Genomic DNA, 21,946 nt, shown 5'->3' with positions numbered 1-21,946 from the left:
AGAAGCCTCCCTAGAGAACATATCATGATAAATGGACCCATCACAGTAAACTACAACGGTTTTAAATCTACTCTCACTAGCAACAGCCTCCAATCTGCAAGTGGGAATCTTATCATTCCAATCTCTATAACTTCCAATCTCTATAACTGAGACAAGAAAGTCAGCACTTCAAACCATTTTGTCTTCACTGGAGGGCAATAGTTTGTAATATGACAGCCAGTGCATTTCTAAGGTTTTAAAATTATTTTTAGTAGAGTTCAGAAGTCCATGAATGTGGCTAGGGACAAAATTAGTTTTTTGTTTTTTGTTTTTTGTTTTTACTAGCTCCTATGTGAAATCCAACATTTCCATCAATGTCAGATACAGGCAATAAACCACCATGATATTACTCACATTATGGCATTTTCACAAACAGAAACTGAAGATGTTCTTATAATTATAGATTACTTGCTATCATGACTTTAAAAATGGTCACTAGATGTTATTTAATTCATAAACATAGAATCACATATACTTGAACTTTTATATTTGATAATATTTTTAAAATATAACACACACACATACACACATTTGACAGTGTTTGGGGTTGGGCCTAGGGTTAAGTGCATGCTAGACAGGTTGCACCCTCAGCCCCTCATTTAAAATACTGTGATGAGTGAGACCTAGAAAGGAGTCCACAGCATAAACATGTTTAAGATGCTTTGCTTCAGAAACCAAAGGTCCTACCCCATGCCTTGCAGCAGTTCTTGAGGCCCACACTTCCTGCTATTGTACCTCATATTAGAGACAGATGCTCCAAAGGTAAACCTGACAACCAAATCACCCCTTGCCACCTTGAGGGTACCACTAACAATTGTGGGGTTGGCGGATTCTATTTTTCCTCTATGAAAAAGCACTTCCTCAGTTACTATTCCAAGTCAATAACTGAAGACTTTTTATCACACTAGGTATTTTAGAGATTCTGTGCAACTCTTTTCTTAATTAAGAACAACAAAAGTATTTGTGTAGCACATGAGGGGTCTCTCTCCCTCCCTCTGTGTCTCTGTCTCTGTCTCTGTCTCTCTCTCTCTCTCTCTCTCTCTCTGTGTGTGTGTGTGTGTGTGTGTGTGTGTGTGTGTGCATGCTGTTTCACTGTCACCTATTGATCACTTGGTCACTGATTCTCATTTACTCATATCTGATGTCTGCACTGAAGATCCAATAAAAACCTAACTCTGAGGTCAGACCTTTTAAATGCTTCTTAATGAGCTATTCTTACTAGTACACCTTAGGTCCTGTTATTATCAAAGGCAACTGTCACTGGCTAAATATCCTGTTCTTCACATATAAGCTCTGAGCCTCAAGCCTCTGAGCCTTCCTTATACCTTATACCAGAGACCCTCACTCTGTTGGCTCTCTTATTCTCTTTCTTAATCAGTCCCTCCTCCTCTATGATCCTTTCACATCCAGTTACTGCTTCAGAGTTCATCTTTATCCTAATCCTTGTGTTAAAACCTGTAACTCCCCTTCCCTTCCATCTTGGCCAACATCTACTAAAATCTCAAACCTGTAATGAAGAAGCCCTGAATCTATTTCACTAGCCATCTCTTACGATTATTTCTAAGCAGCTGTCCATTAGTGAAGAAAAGTCATATAATTAGGTATCTAGTCTTCAATTTAAACTCATGACCTGTAATGAAACAGGCATTTAACACTGCTTAACACATTGTTTTCTTCTCTCAAGCTTGTACTCACTGCTCCCATCTACCAAGGCATCTATCTTAGGTTGACTTCTCTCTGTAAATTTACTAATCCCCCACCCACTCTCTTTCCTAAAAACCTTACCCAGAACCTATCAGATTAGATCTCCTTTATCTTCCCATTCCAAAATCAGTAAAACTTCTTGCATCTGTCTTTTTCTGTCCTGGAATGGTTATTCCATGCTCTCACCTACCTAGGGATAGGATTTGTAATGATCAAGTATATTCCAAATCTTGAAGCTTCTAACTTTCTGCTTTCTACAAAAACAAATGTAACTGCATTCATCTTTTTGTTTTGTTTTGTTTTGTTTTGTTTTTTGAGACAGGGTTTCCCTGTGTAGCTTTGGAGCCTGTCTTAGAACTAGTTCTTATAGTTTAGGCTGGCCTCAAACTCAGAGATCTGCTGCTTCTGTCTCCCAAGTGCTGGGATTAAAGGCTTGCACTTTCTTTTGGTTCTTTTCAAGACAGTATTTCTCTGTATAACAGCCCTGGCTGTTCTGGAACTTGTTCTGTAGACCAGGTTGGACCTGCACTGATCTTTCCCCATATGTTACACTGAAGGAATTCTTCAACAATTACATTTATTTAATTATATATATATAATGCCAGAGTGTGTTATGTTGGAGCCAGTTCCCTTCCTCCACCACACGGGTCATCAGGCTTGGTAGCAAGAGCCTTTTCCTGCTTATCTATTCTCCAGTCTGTGGAAACATTCTTCTTAAAGAAACCCTTTAATCTCTGCTCTGGATTTTTTCTTTTGTCCTTCCTTTCCATTCTTTATTCTTGAACTCGTGATCCTCCTGCCTCTGCCTCCTTCAGCAAATCCTACCGGCATGTGCCACCACAACCGGCACATTCTTTATTCTTTATTCTTTTTATTTTTTGAGGATATAAGTGTCTGCGTGTGTGTGTGTGTGTGTGTGTGTGTGTGTGTGTGTGGTGTGTGTGTGTGTGTGTGTGTTGTGTGTGTATGCCAGAGTTCAACATCAGATGTCTTCCTTGATTGTTTTCTGCCTTATTTTTAATAATCCTTTTACTTATTCTTTGAGAATTCCATACAATATATTTTGATCATATTCACCCCTCCCCCAACTCTTCCTAACTCCTCCCCCACCTCTCTACCTACCCAACTTCATATTCTCTTTCTTTTAAAAACTAAGAAAACAAAACTAAGGAGTCCAGTTTGTGTTGGCTGACTACTCCTAGGCATGGGGCCTGCCCTGTTCTCTGGAGTATGGCTGATACAGCCACCTTATTTTTTTTTGAGACAGGGTCTCTCACTGCCTAGTCTCCCTAGCACTGGGGCCACAAGAAGGTGTGCCACATGTGGCTTTTTTGCATAGGCCCTTTCATGGAAAACATGTAACCCATGGAGCCATTTCCTTAGTCCCTGGATTTTTCTTAACCTCCTCTTTCAGGGACCAGGCTCTGTCAATTATAATACTTATATGATATATAAGCTCCATCTCTAACATCTTGTCTCCTCACAGTTTTCTCTGTTCCTTCAGCCTCATACTTCCTTACTCTTTCCAGAGTTGCTCATCCACATCTAACAGTCTTCACGCCCATCCATGGCTGACCCACAGCATCCAGCTTCCGCTTACTACTCGGTTGAAGAGGAACTTTCTGTGCAGTTCTCAGCGGGAGCCAGAGCAAGTCCTCAGCACTGTGCATAGTGATCCCCAGGCATCATCTTACAGTGGCCACTACAGAGGCTTCTTCTCTTGCTTTCTGTAGCTACACTCAAGTTTCCTATCCATTGACTTACAGATGTCACACCCTTTAGTGGCCTAAATTGCCTCTGATGAAAGTATCAATAAGCAGTGAAAAACCAGAAGGCAGGAAGCAGAAGGAAGAAAGTAAAGCAAGACAGAATAATCTGCTGGCCTGTAGAGAACCAATGATAACTGGAATAACCAGACAGTATTCTATGAATGAGTATACTCCACAAATCTGCACTGAACTTCATTTTACAATGAAGTTTCACACTTAAGTTTCTACATGATCTGTAGCAAAAGTTTTAAGACCAGTTAACCTTGTTAGTCATACATCCTATAGATCCATCAACATTTGGGACCCTGCTGCTGCAGCTTTTGCAATTTGCCCTACCTCTTGGAAAGTAAGAGCTGAGTTGTAATTACTATTGGATGTACACAGAACTGCATATTGGCATGCATTTTAGCACTGAGTAGAACATGTAATAAGAGTCTACATGGTAGGCAAGTGGTTAATATAAATTACCTCCCTTTAAACTATATTAAAGGAGGGTTTCATTGAATATTTTGAATAGTCTGTGTATTAGAAACAGCAAAGCACATGATTTACACCTATTTATTTTTACTTTAAGTCTAAGTGTGTCAGAATACAAGGCCTGATAAATAATGATGCCCTTGTATGACTAGTTCTTTATATTTTTTCTTATGTAGAATTAGGATGCAGCCTGGTGCACACAAGTCATGACCCTCTCCTAGACTGCAAGAAGAAACTCAAGCAATGGCTTTCAGGGATATGGGTGGCTTATTCTCACATTCCCTTAGTTGTCCCTTGAATCACCCCATTAGTTACCCCAATCCACAGAGATACTGTAAGGGAACCCATGGGATTCCTCATGAAGGAGGGCCCTGTGGGCAGTCTCCCTGATTGCTGGCATTAAACTCAAACAGGCAATTAGACAGCAGAAGGATATTAGAGCAAACAGAAAGGGGGAAAAAGGTTTTATTGTATACGTTATTCCAAACAAAGATAATTAGATAAAGGCAAAGAATAGTCCAGTTTAAAAAAGAAAACAGTAAAGTAACAAAAAAGGAAGCTAGATATTAGAAAATAACCTTAAGTAAGAGGAAGAGGTTGTTGAGACAGCTTAGCAGAGACAAAAGGCACTGAAGAACAGAGTCATCCATATTCCCACACTGTAAGATAAGGCAGACAAAAGGCCAGTTAAACTATGTTCAGATTAAAAATAATTTAAGGAAGATAACTTGACTGGCTTGTTTGACCATCAGTGACCAATGATCATGTTTTAATTTTTCTAAAGAATATATCTTTGTGTAAAGCACATTATCAGCGTTATTCACCTCAATTTTCTGTCCTTAACTGAAGCCACCATGATGTCTTTTCATGTTGTTTATTCCAGAGCTGTTGCTAATGTTACTCTACACAAGTCAACAAGATAAAAACTGTATGAAGAGATAGCTTTCTTAAGGAATTACTACATAACACTGTCTGCTTTCATAACTTTACACATAGTTAGTAAAGATGACCCGAGACTACTCCCAAAGTTGAGTGAAATACCATTAGTCTGGTTTTTAGCATTCCAGTCATAGTTTCAGTAGCCAACTAAGTTTAATACCTTCATTCATATGGCTTCAGTATCCAATTACCATCACCCCAAAAGTAAAACACACAGTTTGCTTGGGCACCTGCTCTGCAACAGTGGCAAACAATAAATCAAGAATCATGAACTATATGAAGTTTATAGTATCAGATTCTACTTTAGATTTCCCTAAGTATTTTATTGTTTCAAAAAAGATTAATTATATTAGAACAAAGAGACAAACAAATGAGAAAAAGAATTTAGCATGTTAAAAGAAGAGCTACCATCAGAGCAATTTTGAAATTTCCATGTCTACCCTTCCCTTCCTGTTTTGAGACAGGGCCTCATGTAGTCCAGGCTGGTCTTAAACTCTCTAGGTTGCTGAGGAATGGCCTTGAATTCTAATCCTTTTGCATCAGCCTCCCAATTTCTGGGGTTTACAGATATGCAACACCATGTGCAGCCTGTTTTCTACTTTAGTTCTGAAGGACTGACAAAGGCAGTTGTTTTGAAATGCAGGGATGTGAATAAAAACAACACATAGTCATCAAAACCTGGACACTCTGGAAAAAATATTTAGTCTTATGATACAATACTTACTAAACTTTAGAGAACATTAAAATAATATGATTCTAGTAGATAAAGTGATATAGTCAATTATGAAAATGTAATACATTATAAAACAAGAAGCAGCTACAAAGACATGAAGATAATAGAAGTTAAATACCTTCAGTTGATTGTTAAATGAATCCATTTCTGAGAGCTTAGATGCAGTTTCTTTTTCAAGAGCATCTAATTGTTCTTTAAGTCTTTGGCATAATTCTTCCTTTTCTAATGATTTTTTATGAAGTAAACTGATCCCTGAATCTGAAATACAAAAATATCAAGTCAGTTTACATTTGGGAGAAGCTCCTCTCATTTACTGTCTGCTCAAAATGATGTAACTAGAAAAATACAAAAGGCATACAAAGATACATAGGTAAGTAGAAGAGACAACACCTTTTATGGTCTCTTATAATAATGCAATACTATTAGTATTTCTTGTAAATAATATAGGTCCTCGAAGGAAATGGGCAGAAGTATTGGTTCTCTACTGAAAGGATCAGGACTTGAAAAACTCCACGTTAGAAAAGGTGTTTGACCAAACATAATTGGCATGACACCACCTGCCTTATTAAATGAGGTGAATATAAAGTGTAACTCAAAAGTGTGACTTATAGTACATACTCAGTTGACAGAGTGTGCTGCTAAGGTAGCTTTGTACTTACTCATAACAATCTCAAGAACAGAGGACTACTCACAGCAAGGACCCAACACGCATCACTAACAGGACTATTTAATAACACATTTTAAGGGGTGAGAAGAGAGGTTTTCACTGTACATGATTTAAAAAAAATTACACAAGGATAGAGAAACTAGGTATAAATATAGTGTTTTCCATTAAAATGAAATAGTAACATTACTATCTAAATACATATTTATGTGTGTATTCATCCAACTTCTACTTAATAGGCTCATTATTATTTACAGCATTCTGTAACATACATTTATTTATTTATTCATTTAAATTTTGGTGATAGTGGAGATTGAACCAGGGCAGCATACACTCATGCGAGGTGAGCACACACGCCCACTCTTAAGTTGTTTTAAATTTAACAACACATCTTATCAATTAGGAAATGCAGACCTAGTTCCATTTCCATAGTAGTCTATATTATGGCTATTCCATTTTAATATAACTAATCCCTTTTTGTGGTATAGTCTATTTTGATGGTAAGCACCATTCTACTCTTTTTCTGAGTTCAATGATTATAAATTTCACATGTGAGACCACACACTTTTTTATTCCATGGCTTATTTATTTTACTGAGTCTACAGTCTCCAGATTATTCATGATGTCACATATGGCACCGTTTACCTCTTTTTTAAGGTTGAATATTCCATTATGTGTGTATGCCTGTGTACACACACATTTTTCTCTACCTGCTTTCCTATTGACTGACATCTGCTTCCACCCTTAGCTATTGTGCAGGTGCTACAGTGAGCATGGGAGTGCACATATGCCTTTGAGACAGTGATTTACTTCTTTCAGATGTGGGTCATATGGGTAGTTTAATTTTTAGTGATTTAAGAATCTGCCTTACTATTTTCTATAGTATCTGTGATGATTTACATTCCCACCAATGGTGTGCAGATTTTCCTCTCTCACCAACTAGGATATTTCCTCTCTCACCAACTAGGATAATTTCTTATCCTAACAGGTCTGAGGGGATAATTCAATGATTAGCAATGGTGACCACCTTTCAAATACCTATCAGTCATTTTTATCTCTTCTTTGAGGGAAATGTTTACTCATTAGGTCTTCTGTCCATTTTTTTTTTTTTTTTGATTTTGTGTTTTTCGAGACAGAGTTTCTCTGTGTAGCTTTGGAGCCTATCCTGGCACTCGCTCTGGAGACCAGGCTAGCCTCCAACTCACAGAGATCTGCCTGCCTCCGCCTCCCGAGTGCTGGGATTAAAGGCGAGCACCACCAATTCCTGGCTCTGTCCATTTTTAAGTTGGGCCATAAGGAGTTTTTCTGTTTGTTTTGGGGAAATTTTTTGTAATTGGGTTGTATGAATTCCTTATATATTTTGGATATCAAACCCCTAGCAGATATATGATTCCCAGATATTTTCTCTCAGTCTGTGGACTGCCTTTCCATCTTGGGTGTTTTCTTGGCTATGCAGAATTCTTTGTTTGATGTAGAATGACATGTTTCATATTTCTTGAGCTTTTGATAATATCAAAAAGCTATTTTTATGACAATTTCCTATTTCTAATTATTTATTTTTGGTGATTTTTAAAAAATTGTTAATGAGGATGAAGAGATGGCTCAGTAGTTTAGAATACTGGCTGCTTTTCCACACCTCTAGGGTTTGATTCCCAGCACCCACATGGTGGCTCACTGCTGAAACTTCAATTTTAGTGGATCCAATGCCCTCTTCTGGCCACCTCAAACACTGAACACGTGTACTGAACACGTGTACTGCCCAGGCACACATGAAGACAAATAAATAAATAAATAAATAAATAAATAAATAAATAAATGAAATAATTAACAAAACCCCACTAAAACAAAGTTGGAGGTAAGACGAAGAGGTAGGGGTGAATCTGAGAGGAGTTAGGGGAGGAGTAGAGTAAATACGTTCAAAATACATTGCATGAAATTCTCAAAGAATTAATAAAAATATTATATTAAAATGGTTGCAAAGGATATCAGGGTACTTTTGTCTGTCCTCTTTCAGGAGTTTCATAGCTTGTATTTATATTGAGGTTTTAATTTATCTTTGTTGTTGGTTTTGAGACAGGGTCTCATTCTTTAGCCCAGGCTGACATGGAATTTGCTGGGCAGTCCAGACTGGTCCCAAATTCATGAAGATCTTGCCTCAGTCTAAAAGTTCTGGGACAGGCCTGAGCTACAACACCCAAGCTTAGGTCTGTAATTCATTTTCAAGTATGGGAAAAAATAAGGGTCCATTTCACTAATGGCATGTGGTTATCCATTTTGTCCTATACTGTTCACATATTGGATCAGGCTTTCCCGTTGATTATACTGTGAGCGAAATATCAGTTTGGAGGTCTGATTAATCTATGGGGCCTCTGGTAGTGGATCAGTATTTATCCCTAGTACATGAATGGACTTTGGGAACCCATTCCATATAGAGGGATACTCTCTCAGCCTAGACACAAGGGGGAGGGCCTAGGTCCTGCTCCAAATGATATGACAGACTTTGAAGGTTCTCCATGGAAGGCCTCACCCTCCCTAGGGAGCAGAAAGGGGATGGGATGGGGTTGGGGGGGCAGGGGAGGAGGAGAGGGTGAGGGAACTGGGATTGACATTGTAAATGAAGCTTGTTTCTAATTTAAATTTTTTTAAAAAAAGGGAAAAGAAACCTTTCCTTTCTTTTTTTTTTTTTTTTTTTTTTGTTTTTTTTTTTTTGTTTTGTTTTTCAAGACAGGGTTTCTCTGTGGCTTTGGAGGCTATCCTGGCACTTGCTCTTGTAGACCAGGCTGATCTCGAACTCACAGAGATCCGCCTGCCTCTGCCTCCCAAGTGCTGGGATTAAAGGCGTGCGCCACCACCGCCCAGCCAACCTTTCCTTTCTTTAGTTATTTCTTGTCAGGTTATCTCGTCACAGCTATGAGATAAGTAGCTAATACAACTTATAATAATATTTTTCACATTATTTTGAAATTTTTAACTTACAGGCAAAATATCATTTTAATGGAATAATGCTATTGTAAAATAACAATATATTACAACAATTATTCAGGAAGGAAACAAAACAAAGCTTAAAGACTCACCAGATGTGCTACTGAGCTGCATGTTTTTAATTCTTTCATTTAGTAGTTGCTTTTCAGGTACCAGATAGATAAGCTTATTTTGATATTCCTTTAGAAAAGAAAATTAGAATCTGATTAAAACAATGTAAACTGTAAGAATTTTTTGAAAAATTTAAAACATGATTTTTTAAGACTCAGAATAGAAATACTACATGGTTGTAGTATAGAATTATATAAGATATAAAAAGAAAATATTTAAGCAAATACGTATGAATGGCCAGCTGAAATTTAAAGGTAATGAAGAAGACCTTCATTAGTAGAGTGTCTAGAGACCTAACTTTTCTGCAGTGTAATGGGGGACAGTTGGCAAAGGATGACAGGGGCTTCTATGTACTAGACAGCACGTGTAAACAGACAATGGCACTCCATATTGCATAAGTATGTATCAAAGAGGGACTGCAATCTTGGGGGGAAATGGGGAGGCGTTTTCAACCAAGTAAGAAATGGCTCTGCTGTGCCAGGGGAAGACCGATTTATTCACCCTTGCAGTGAAGTTATGTAAGATTTTTTAAAAATTAAAGTTCAAAGTGATGTATGTTTATGTATAAACTTAAACAGAACCTAGCTTACATCTAACCTATGAATTTTCTGATCTCTTCTATCATAAGTCTGCCAGAAAGTCAGGGGCTCATGACTCCCAAAGCAACTATCTATTATGAAGAACTGCTGATGACTGCTCGTGTTTAAGGACCATTCAGGTGCAAAGGACCTACCTGAAGTTCTTGTTGAAGTTGTTTGATTTCCATAATTTCCAGGTCACACTGCTTATCCAAAACTTCTAGCTCAGTTTTTTGTGTTTGCTTTCTGATTCGGACATCTTGAAGTCTACCTGAGATTTGCTGGTGTTTTCCATTCTATAGGAAGATTAAATGCATATATACAGTAAAAAAAAAAAAAAAAGTGCTATATTAGTAAGAAACAAACCATTCTCAGAGCAAGATCCCATATGCTGTGAAAAGGCACAAATACAACACACTGAATTTTTTTGAATTATGTATTTGTAACTACCATAAACAATCCTAAAGTATTAATTTATTCATTAAATGTCCTCTGGCTTCTATTTCTACCGTCAATGCTATCTCCTTTTTTTTTTTTTTTTTCTTGAGACAGGGTTTCTCTGTACTGCTTTGGAGGTTGTCCTGGAACTCACTGTGTAGACCAGGCTGGCCTTGAACTCACAGAGATCCGCCTGCCTCTGCCTCCCATGTGCCACCAACGCCTGGCTTCACTGCTATCATCTAATCTCCTTTAGTTAAAAGTGTCCAGAAGGAACATTTGGGTTTCAATCCTTTTCTCATACACTAATGTTCTTCTCCTTATACAAAGAGTAGCCTATTCTTCCCTTCCTGGGGAGGGGGAAAAACTGAGAGCAATAAGGTCTAAGATGAAGGGTGCTGTAGGATGTAAGAGTGAATTGTCACCTCACCCTCCAAGCCAAATTTGTCTAATATTTAGAGAAACTCACTTTAAAGAGGCAATTAGGGCCAAGAAAGGTCTTTGGATGGGCCCTATCTCAGTCTAACTGGTGTCATTGTAAGAACAGACAGAAAGTGTACCAGAAATGACTGTGCGCAGAGAAAGACACATGAGGACAGAGTGAGGCCTCACAGGTCACACCCTGACTCCTGGCCTCTGGAACTGCCAAAATCTGTTTGGGCTTCTCAGTCTGTGGCATTTTGTTTTACAACTCTAGTAATAACAGTGAGGTGAGGAAAAATGAGTTATCACTGATTAATGAATGTTTGAGTAGATAACATGTATTTGAAAAATACACACTTAAAGGAACATGCTAGATAAACTCTACAGCTTATTTTATCTTTAATGTGTGTAAGTACAGACCAAACCTCTCCAGACACTAACCTATGCTATTGTGCTGGTGTATCACCTCAAACCTTAAAAGAAAACCAGGCAACGTTAAGGTCTTTTCTTACATTAAATTATTTTTATATGTTTATTTACTTTGTGTGTATATGTGTGTATGCACAGAGGTCAGAGAACAATTTGTGGAAGTCACTTTTCTTCTTGTATCATATGGGTCCTGGAGACTGACCTTAGCTTGCCAGGTGTGTCAGCAAGTGCCTTTATCTGGTCAGTCCAATTTTCTCCCATTTTTAGGAGAGAATACACCATCAAGATGATGGTTCTAATAGATGCACACACAGCACACATTAGCTAAAAGCTGAAGATCTTTGGTGTAGCACTGTGGCATGATTAATAATTATGGTTTGTATACAAGGTGATTTAAATCCATAACATCTTTCTGACTAAAGATATTGTGATGTTTATTTATTCATTTGTTGTTATTATTATTGCTAATTAATTAACTTATTTTGTACAAGACAGGTTTCTCTATATAGCCCTGGTTATCCTGGAACTCACCCTGTAGACCAGGCTGGTCTTGAAATAAAAGATTAACCTGCCACTGCCTCCTGAGACCACATAGGTAAGCAGCTGTTTCTCCCCCTTTTTAAGTAACTGAGCCTTTTTATTTGGGCAAACCCTGGTCAGGTAATGCCAGCACTGTTCAGATAACATCACATAAACTTTAGCCATACCACTGCTTCCAGCTCAAGATGGAGACTCTTCTTTTTAGAGTTCAGTCTTATGATTTCTTCTTGTTCTCTGTTCTTTTGATTGAGAAGCTCCTGCCGACGGATTCGTTCCCATTCTAAACGACGCTGTCTTTCAAGCTCCTGCTTTGCTGCCTAAAAATATCAAGTTATTGTTCACTTTTAAATTTAAAAATTTGCACTATTGAAAAACTCATGGGATGACCGTCTTTAGGACTGAGTGACGTAAGGGTAGGTGAGGAAATTTAGTTTTTCAATGGGCCCTAAGATATCCACAAAAGTGGCTTTTATTCATCACTTTTTATTGCTTCACAGAACCATCTTTTTGCTATTGTCCTTCTTCTTTTAATAAGCTAAAGGATGACTTCATAAGCATAAAAATTATGCCTTTATTGGAGAAGAAATTGGAGAAGAAATAAGTCCATTTACAATTTTCAAAGCACTGTAATTTACTGTGCTCCATTCCTGGCCCATTAAAGCATAACCGGTGTGTTTTGGAACCTCTGTAACACTAGGCCAGCTTCTGGACTCCTCTCTGCAGCTACACCTCCCTATGAGTCAAGTCTTCTGACTGATTCTGAGTCCTGAGCTTGCCTTCACCCAGTGACTCCCTGCTGTCAAATTAGCTGTAGCTTCTTGCTCAGCTCAGCTGTGTACTCAGGCCTCCTCCAATTGGGGCCTCACATGCACATGGTAAAGTTTCCACACACCTCTACCCTGAAGCCCTTCAAGTCCTTACATACAAAGGTCCCCTCATCCAGGGAAGGGAGATTCGATTTTGTCCAGGATAAAGAGTGGCAAGAGACAGACAGAAAGGCACAAGTGAGAAGGTCAGTGAATGGAATGTGCTCATTCATTACATGAGTACTTTCTTAGGAAAGAACCTGAAAACAACCTCTCGTCTTTCTATCTCTTTTCTCCTCTCTTCCTCCCGCTGTCTCTCCAGTTCTCTCTGTTTCTCCAAGCGTTTTTCCAATTCCAGTTGCTTCTTCCATTCTTGTTCTTGTAATTCTCTCTGTTTTCGCTCCCACTCTTCCTTTTCTTTCTGGGCTTTACGCTCTGCCTCCCTCTGCTGCTGCTCCATCAAGGCTTGGCGTCGCTTCTCCAGTTCCATATTTCCTCGTTCATAGTTGGCTTTCCGTTTGTCCTCAAATGTAACTAAAAGGAAAGGAAGAAAGGAAGAGAAAAGAGATTCTATGCTTTCTTCCACAGCCCACAGAACCTCTTACCTAGTTGAGTACACTCTGGCCTAGCAGTCACTGATTGCTTTTGCTCTCCAAGTATTTCTCCTATTGATACTTTTAACTAAAATGTAAGTAGAAAAAATTTACTTTCCTGTAGAAACATTAATTTAAAAACCTACAATTTTCTACATTTGAATCTATTCAAACATACTTTGACTATCCAAGCCAGTAAAAATATTGGTTTACCTTTTCTCAGTGCCTTCTCCAAATAACCAAAGTTGTGCTTTAACTGCTGTATGTCATTAACTTTTTAAAGGAGGTAGCTTTCTTGTTTGGTTTGGTTTGCAGTGCTGGGGATTAAACTCAGGGCCTTGCATATATTGGTCAAACATTCTACTATTGATCTATAACCCCAGTCTTTTCACTAATTTTTTAATAATTTAAAATAATTATGTGTATACTCTTTCAATAAACATTTAAAACTTTTTTCAAAGCTAAAGATTCCATTACAAAGCTTGATCTGGTTTCATCTCCCTAATATGGAAGAAACACTGATTTTCCAATTATATTCCTTCATCATTTTCCTTCATCATTTTCAGTTTTACTCTTCATTAAAATGAATAAATAATTAAAGCATCCCAATGATCTGGTGACATAGTTCCATGACAGAATGCTTGGGTGGTTTATTTAAGTTCATGGATTCAATCCCCAGTAATACACACACCAGATACAAATTCCACCCATTAATTTTTCATATAACATTTAACTTTAAGTCTATAAACACTAAATATTTGTTTGTACTTCAAAATAAAATTAATGTAAATACAACCAATTTTAATTGTAAAATACATAAACTAATTAAAAGTGTAAAATTAACACCTGGCAATTTCTTCTGAGGCTCTTCTTCTTGTGTTTTCTGATACGAAGGCAGAGTTCCATTAATGGAATCAATTTGCTTCCCGCCTCTAAGAAAAATAAACAACAAAAAGCATCACACAGTCTGAGAATTTTCAGACTAAAAATACAGATTACTATCATTGAAAACAACTTGTTATTTAAAACATAGTATGGCCTTTTGCTATCATGTACAAAGACTTGGATGTTAGGTTTAGTTGATTGCTATTCTTGGGCAAGTTTTTCTTAATCTCCAGCTAAACTGATGTGTTCCTTCTCTATAACATGGTGAAAACAGCTCCTCCTCCTGTTATCTCCTCCTTCCCAGTGTGATTCATGGAGTATGAAAATCAAAGGACAGAGTAAATACTTAACTCTCCTCTGAACTAAAGCACAGGCTTCAACAAAGTCTGAAGTGAAATCACCCCTAAGTGATGAGAACCACAGCTCTGCAGCTCCAGAGATACTTGCCTGAAAGATGGAGGGACGAGCTCTGGAGGTAAAGTCAGTGGCAGCGGCTGTCCAGCTTTGGCCATGTCAGTGAGGTGCATCGCTAGTATAAACTCTTCGGCTTTCAGCTGTCCGTCACCATCAATGTCAGCCAGAGTCCTACAGGAAATGTGAAAATTCACAATTTACAAAGGCCACTGATAGTTTTTACTGACTAACTTAAGAGTATAGCTTTTATTTTCATGAGTAATAATAATGACAGTGTAAATGCTACATTAAGGTATTTTAGTAAAATATAAACATTTTTGGAAATTGAGTCAATTTTCACCCTTAATTTTCATAGACCCCCAAAGAGGGAAAGCACTGACTCATGGCAAATGCCCACTCTGAGAAGGTGGTTTATCATATTTCAATTCACTATGTTAAAAGTGAAATCATCTCTGGATCACAATGAAAGTCATTATATAAAAGAAAACTACAGTGTCACCTATAAAATAAAGGTTAAGTTCTCAAGAAGGTGTGCTTCCCAAGTGAATATTAACTTTTCAAAGCCCACCTCTATGAAGCATGCAAATTTCCATACAAACAATTACTTTTCTGTCTGTTTTTTAAGAAACAATCTTCCAGAAGGATTTCTGATAATGGAGAATCTATAGCTGAAATCATTAATGGACAGACTCACCAAATAGTAGCCAGCTGAGTTTGGGACAGATTTGACTGAAGAAGGGCATTTCTAGCTTGAAAACCTGATTGAGAGAGAAAGCCACAAAGAGAGACCTCTTCAGCCTCTTTTACGGCATGCCAATAATGTTGCTGCTTTCTTGGAACATTTACTGTCAAGATATTTGCACAAAGGGCCAGGTATTGAGCATTCAGCAGTAATCAAACACAGCACTGCTCCAAAGAGATCAGAGTCTAGAATTATTGAGGATGGAATGCTCCTCCACGTTCTTCTAGCAAGACAGTGCTACTCACAGCTCTGAGAGCAAGGATCAAGCCACTGGCATGGAGATGAAATCTCCAGCCTTGACCTCCCACACACTGCTCTCCCTGCATGTTCTTCCCTTGCCCCTTTGTCTTCACTGTCCCTGTTCCAACATTATCTACAAAGGCTGCCATTCCTCTTGGGACTCCTGAGCATGCTCTTCTCTGTTTTCAACAAGCCTGGAGAGCCTGATGATCCCTACATGACATCCTCAGCCCAAACCTCACCTCTATACTTGTACTCTTATATCCAACAAAAAACCTACATATCTGTTTCACAAGCATCTCCAAAAATAAGTATGTCTAAAACTTCTGTCCCCATCATGTCCCTCTCCCCAACTTTCACTTCAAACTTCTCTCTCTTCTCTGGTGCATTACTATCCACCCCATGACTGTAGACAGAAATCAGTCTTTCCTGACACCCTGTCCTTTATCGTCATTCACTTTATCCAACATAAGAATTATTTGCTGAGAGAGGAGAGAATGTGATAGTTAGAAGGTGGTGGGACACCCTTGCCTATTATAAGTATATACTTGTGTATCGCCACTTCACCACATTTACATGATGTTCTAAACTGAACTCAAATGTTCTACAGACACATTTGAGTCAAGCACAAAGAGTGAGCAATAAAAAGTGCAAGCGGAGAAAAGCACTTTCTTTCAAAGACAGCTAAGGCAAATTGCTACAACTACCATGCCCTGTGGTTTGGGGTTTCATTCACTTCAAAGCTTACAAGATGAATTCAATCTTCCTGAGAGATGCTTTTCCAAAAGGTGGGGTATATACCCTTGTACTTAACTTGATATAAGAATATGAAGAAAGCAATCAAGTTCTTATGTATGAAATGCCTTCTAAATGTCTTGAATGTTAGAACTTTAGATAAGACAAAAGAACAAATTAAAGTAACAGTTTTTCAAAAGAAGTTTACATACAAGACTACCGGTTTTATAACCACTGTACTCCAGTTACCTGAGAGGTATCCACTCATGCTTTTGTCTAGACTATTAAATTTTTGCCGATACTTTAATCTTGAGGGCTGAGGAACTGCCCACTCTGAGGTCCCAGTCTTGGGCGAGTTCCCTGAGAGGGAAGCAGTTGAGGAAGTTGAGCTATAACGAAATGTATTTAAAAATTTATGTTACCAAATAAAATACATTTAATTAAACAAAGACATTAAGAATCATTCTTTTTACAATATAATGGCAATAGATACATACAACTCCATCTACTAAGAACCTATAATTTCAGGTATTTTACTGTCCAGGGCCTTTTAAGATGGCATTTGCTATCTTCCAAACACACTTAAAAGATATTATTGTCTCCATTTCTTACTTTGTTAAACTATGGTTCAGTGATGTCAAGAAAAAAATAAAGTCACAAAAGTCAATGATTGCTAAAGCTACAAGACAGTATTTTTCTGGGTGAAAGGCAACTCTTTATAACTATTTTGAAGAGAACTATGATGACTCCTCTGACAGGTAATAAATGGTACTTATGTTTTCTAAAATTTTAAAAATACTACCTCAGCCAGGTGTGGTGATGTATGCCTTTAATCCCAGCACTTGGGAAGCAGAGGCAGGTGGATCTCTGAGTGTGAGGCCAGACTGGTCTACACAGTGAGTTCCAGTACAGCCAGGACTACACAGTGAGACCCTGTCTCAAAAAACAAAAAAATCAACAACAAAAGAGAAAGCTTATCTTAAGTATTTATACTTGTTCATTACAAAGAACAACCTGGATAAGCCTAGGGCTTTTTAACTAAAAATCCATACTGAAAGCAGGCAAAGTTGTATGTGTTAAGCATTCATACCTACTAGATCCTAAATCAATCAGAGACTGGGCCTTCTGGATACTAGCACCACCAAATCCTCCCATCATCAGACTGTAAGAGGATGCATGAGGCAATGCTGTGGGGAAAAGAGAGAGATATAAAAGGGAAAGGCCTGTCTTAGGCAATTCCACAAATAGGGCAATCTCTGAACAAATACAACAGTCTCTTCCTTCATGTGTCTGGCTCACTAGATACTTACTTGAAGAAGAATAAGGAATGGATAAAGGCTGAATGAGACTGGCGGTTCCATTTGGTAATGACGATGTACTAACGGAAGGCACTAGGGGAGCAGGCATCATTAAGGGAGGAACACTGGTCCCTGAAGTTGCAGAAGACAAGGGTGTTGTTATAGGTGCAACTGGAGGCAAGGGCTGAGGGATGGACAGATTGGGCATGCTTCCCATCCCTGAAAATAAAAGAGAACACATTTTTCAGTGCCACCAAGTCAACTATAAAATACACATTTTTATATGAAATATAAAAACTATAAAATATAAAAAGCAAGTTAGAGCACAAGAAGCAAGGCCAATGTTCATAGAAACACCATGGGCCAACGATCCCTAACATATTCCCTAAAGCAGCTTTGAACCTGAAGTGCAGGAGGTAAGCTTCTGCTCTGAATGTAAATCACCTGCCGTGTATGAGCTACAAACGGGCCCAGATGTCACTTGAGTTTTCTTCTCCTTTTACCACTGAGAAAGACTAAGCAATCTTTGTCAATTAAAAACAGTATCTCAGCCGGGCATTGGTGGCGCACAACTTTAATCCCAGCACTCGGGAGGCAGAGGTAGGAGGATCTTTGTGAGTTCGAGGCCAGCCTGGTTTCCAGAGCGAGTGCTAGTATAGGCTCCAAAGCTACACAGAGAAACCCTGTCTTGAAAAACAAAACAAAAACAAAAACAAAAAACAGTATCTCAAAGGAAAAAAAAAGTTTTATCTGAGTGTATGGTTTTCTGTGTGAGGAAAATAGATCCAGCATTGCTACATTACTAGACAGTATGTACACTCATTCCTCAAACAAAACAGGCTCTAATTAGTAGATGCTGTGGTAGACATGTTTCTGTATATGTATTATTGGCAAACGTGCCATGTATTTCACTTTTCTTCTAAGTTATACATCTATGAATTCAAAGACAAGTCTTTAAAATAAGTGATGACTTTTATTTTTTAAATACAACATAAAAATATTGCCACCCAGTGATTGGTGTTTATCTCTATAGCTGAGTACAAAAGTAGAATACAGTGTTTTAAAATCTAATATCTGGTACAAAGGAATGCATTTCTCAATAGAGACACCTTATTGAATATTCCATTCAAAATGAGTGTTTCACATATGAATAATAAGAAACTGGCTATGTTGGTATGCAAAGCATACCAACAAGTGATTTCTGAAGAGAGTGTAAATTAACTAGGACAAAGTCTACCATTTACTGGCCTCAATTTAGCTGGCTAATTAACCTTTAAATTAAAGAAATTCTACTCATCTATGATTTTAAATTACTAAACAAATTAAACCCCTTCAGGTGAGTTTAAATTTATTCAATCATCTTGTTTTATTTATTTAATATTAAGGACACACACTATACCTATTTCTGAGGTTCAGTGTGGTGTTCTAACACATGGGTACATATATGATAACCAAACCAGGGTATTTAGCACATCTACCATCTCAAGCATTTATCATTTCTCTGTGCTAAAAACATTCATAATCTTCTCTCCCAGTTGCTTTGGCATACACAATGCAAAGCTGTTAACTATAATCACCCTACAGCAGAACACCAGAACTTATTCTCTCCAACTGTAATTTCATATTGACTCCACCCCCATCACCTCCCTTTTGTAGCCTCTAGTCCTGCTTTCTCCTTATAGGAGAGACAGAAGAAAACTAATTGAGAACAGTATTTAGAGTTGTAACTAAGAAGGCAGATCATTTATGTCACAACTAGGAGTTGTGACAGAAGATTCTGGCAAGACCAGACACGTACTTAGCTATGGCAGTACTTACATTTAAGATCTCTTCTCTTAAAGGCATGAAGCTTAACTTGGAAATGTGAGAATTGTCGTTTTGTGCTAATAAATCCTTTCATGGTCCCCATGGAATCAAGCTTAACAACCAAATAAGGCTAATAAATTAATAAATACATACCGAATCGAGCGGAGATTAGTGGAGAGAACATAGGGGGTTGTTTCATGATAGGAGGGAGAACTACAGGCAACTGTTGACCTTGAAGCTTTAATTTGATGAGTTTCATAGCTATGGAGAACTCTTGCTGATCCATCTTCCCATCCTTGTTCAGATCTGATAAGGCCCTAAAAGGAGAATGAGGTGAGTAATGAGGAAACAAAAATTACTGCTGAGGTTGAGAAAATAAAAACAGTGACAAAGCATTCACATTTAGACCATCACTTAATTGAGTACACATCCATATAAATAATAGTAAGAAATACTAGCTAGAGACAGTATCTAACAAAATGCTCACAGACCATACAGAATCTATAGTTCACAGAGGATTTACAACAATGTAGACAGAATATGATCAGTCAATAATACTGATAATAAAATAATCAGTCGATAATTAGAAGCCTGACATCCCAGCCATTATGGAGATAGAAGTAAAAGGATTGTTCCAAGTTTGAGGTTAGCTTGGTCTATAGAGTGGGTTTAAGACATCCAAGTCTACATAGTATGTATATTTTACACAGGCAGGCAAATTCTTAAGTTATTCACTTTTTCAAATAATTGAAAACATGCTTGTGACTAGCATTTTGTCAAGCACACAAATGTTCCATAAGGAAAAAGGATGAGGTAGAAGATCTTATTTACTATAAATATGCTTAAAAACATAATCCTAGATACTCTAGAATATTTTTTAAATTATTATTTTTATATGTATGTTTTGCCTACATGTACATATTTTCACAACATGTGCACCTGATATCCACAGAGGTCAGAAGAGGGTGTTAGATCCCCTGGAATTTGAGTTACAGATAGTTGTGAACTGCCATGTGGGTGCTGGGAATTGAACTCAGTACTCTTAGCCACTGAACATCTCTCCAGCCCCTCTAGAGTATTTTTAAGTAGGAGCAAAGAAAGGGATGGCTACTTTGGGGTTTACAGCTGATGAAAATAAATGAAACTGTAATAAGATAACAAAAAGAGGAATTTGAGATTTTTGTCAAATTGTAAAGAAATATTTTTAATGATAATTCATATATTTTTTGAATTCTAATGGAATTAGAATTTGTCTTATAGAACAAAACTTCAAATTACTTCCAATCATTTATTCTTTTTTAATAATAGAGTATATATGAAAACAATCTGATGTTAACACCATATTATTTTAAACAATAGCCCATCAGAAATTTAAGTGCACTTACAAAGAAAGCATCTTACCATATTTCAGCTAAAACTGGGGCAGGCAGACCTGACTGTAGGAAAAAAGTACGGGCTTGATCACCTGAAAGTAATGAACACAAAAGCCAAGTGGTACATTAATAAATGGACTTATCCTAATACTTATGAATAATAACAGCTGGCACAAGATGTTGACTTAACTCGTCATTAAAGCATATGTGAGTTACAGATGTACATATGAAGTTATTTGCATTTTAGAACAATATAAGTCACCACTAACATTCTATTAATCAGTGAAGAAAGAGTATATTATTCATCTTTGATTTTTCACCCTACGAGAGTTCTGTAATTAAAACTACTAAGTGCTAGGGAAACAATCCTCCATTAGCTTCCCCATTCTTCTATGTATGCTTGCTGTATTTATAACAATAACACAAAACCCAATTACTTTTTGCTTGGGTTTTCAGAACTGAGTTTGTAAATGTTAAATCTTGAAGAATGAAGTAATAACATCTCCCACTAGAACATGGAGCAAACTTGCTGTTGAATGATGGCTTTTCTGAGCTCAGTGTTCTCCTGCAGCACTCACAGCATGCAGGGTATGTTTGCAACACTGTATCATCTGTATCAGGGTCAGGGAACAAAGGAAACCAACAGAAACACAGTCATGTGCACACTGCTAGCTGTGCTGTTAGTCATAAAGTCTTGATTCAGGAATCTCAGACCTTCCAATAACCATGAGCGGTAAGTGGCTGTTATTAATTAATTGTAAGCAGAGTAATCAAACTCTGACAACAGGTATGGTATAGCAGGAATACAAATGATATCAGACTATAATGAATAGGAGGATGAATTCCAAAGCCAGACTAAAAGCCATCAGCAGTAGTCATCTTGATAGACTTAGGCAAACTCCACCTCATGCCTCAGCCAAGGCTTTTCCCTGTGTAAATACAGACACATACAATATCTGCCTCACAGGGGTGCTGTGAAGATGAAATGCAGTAATGCATAGTGCAAAGCCCACAAATGGTATAGTGTCCTTACTGTGACAACTTTTATCCATTACTTTTTATTCTGATAGTCTTTCTACAAAACAAGTGTGTCATGGGCGATGATATAAATACAGCAGATGACATCTTGTATTCAACAGGTTGACCTACTGGATGAATAACTCTCTGATGGGGAGCCCTACTTGACAAAGTCATGGGGTCACTGACTGTAAAATGACTGGTTGCTTCT

At 37.7% G+C, this 21,946-nt stretch overlaps 1 protein-coding gene across 5 annotated transcripts in view; it reads right to left on the bottom strand.

The window, feature by feature from the left end:
• The window catches only part of Itsn2 (intersectin 2), a 116,097-nt gene that overhangs the window by 58,803 nt on the left and 35,348 nt on the right, over positions 1-21,946 (bottom strand). For all 5 annotated transcript variants that reach the window (XM_027424570.2, XM_035448072.1, XM_027424571.2 and 2 more), the window contains exons 4-16: positions 20,747-20,810; positions 19,499-19,662; positions 17,552-17,758; positions 17,332-17,428; positions 16,491-16,630; positions 15,219-15,282; positions 14,558-14,695; positions 14,072-14,157; positions 12,904-13,166; positions 11,994-12,143; positions 10,152-10,292; positions 9,400-9,487; positions 5,780-5,919 (exon numbers count right to left, since the gene is read on the bottom strand). In XM_027424570.2, coding sequence (XP_027280371.1) covers positions 5,780-5,919; positions 9,400-9,487; positions 10,152-10,292; positions 11,994-12,143; positions 12,904-13,166; positions 14,072-14,157; positions 14,558-14,695; positions 15,219-15,282; positions 16,491-16,630; positions 17,332-17,428; positions 17,552-17,758; positions 19,499-19,662; positions 20,747-20,810 — 1,742 coding nt within the window. The remainder of the gene's footprint in view (positions 1-5,779; positions 5,920-9,399; positions 9,488-10,151; positions 10,293-11,993; positions 12,144-12,903; positions 13,167-14,071; positions 14,158-14,557; positions 14,696-15,218; positions 15,283-16,490; positions 16,631-17,331; positions 17,429-17,551; positions 17,759-19,498; positions 19,663-20,746; positions 20,811-21,946) is intronic.

Source organism: Cricetulus griseus, chromosome 7 (genome assembly GCF_003668045.3).
Source record: "Cricetulus griseus strain 17A/GY chromosome 7, alternate assembly CriGri-PICRH-1.0, whole genome shotgun sequence".
Taxonomy (NCBI): Eukaryota; Metazoa; Chordata; class Mammalia; order Rodentia; family Cricetidae; genus Cricetulus; species Cricetulus griseus.
This window is presented reverse-complemented; position numbering and strand designations above follow the sequence as displayed.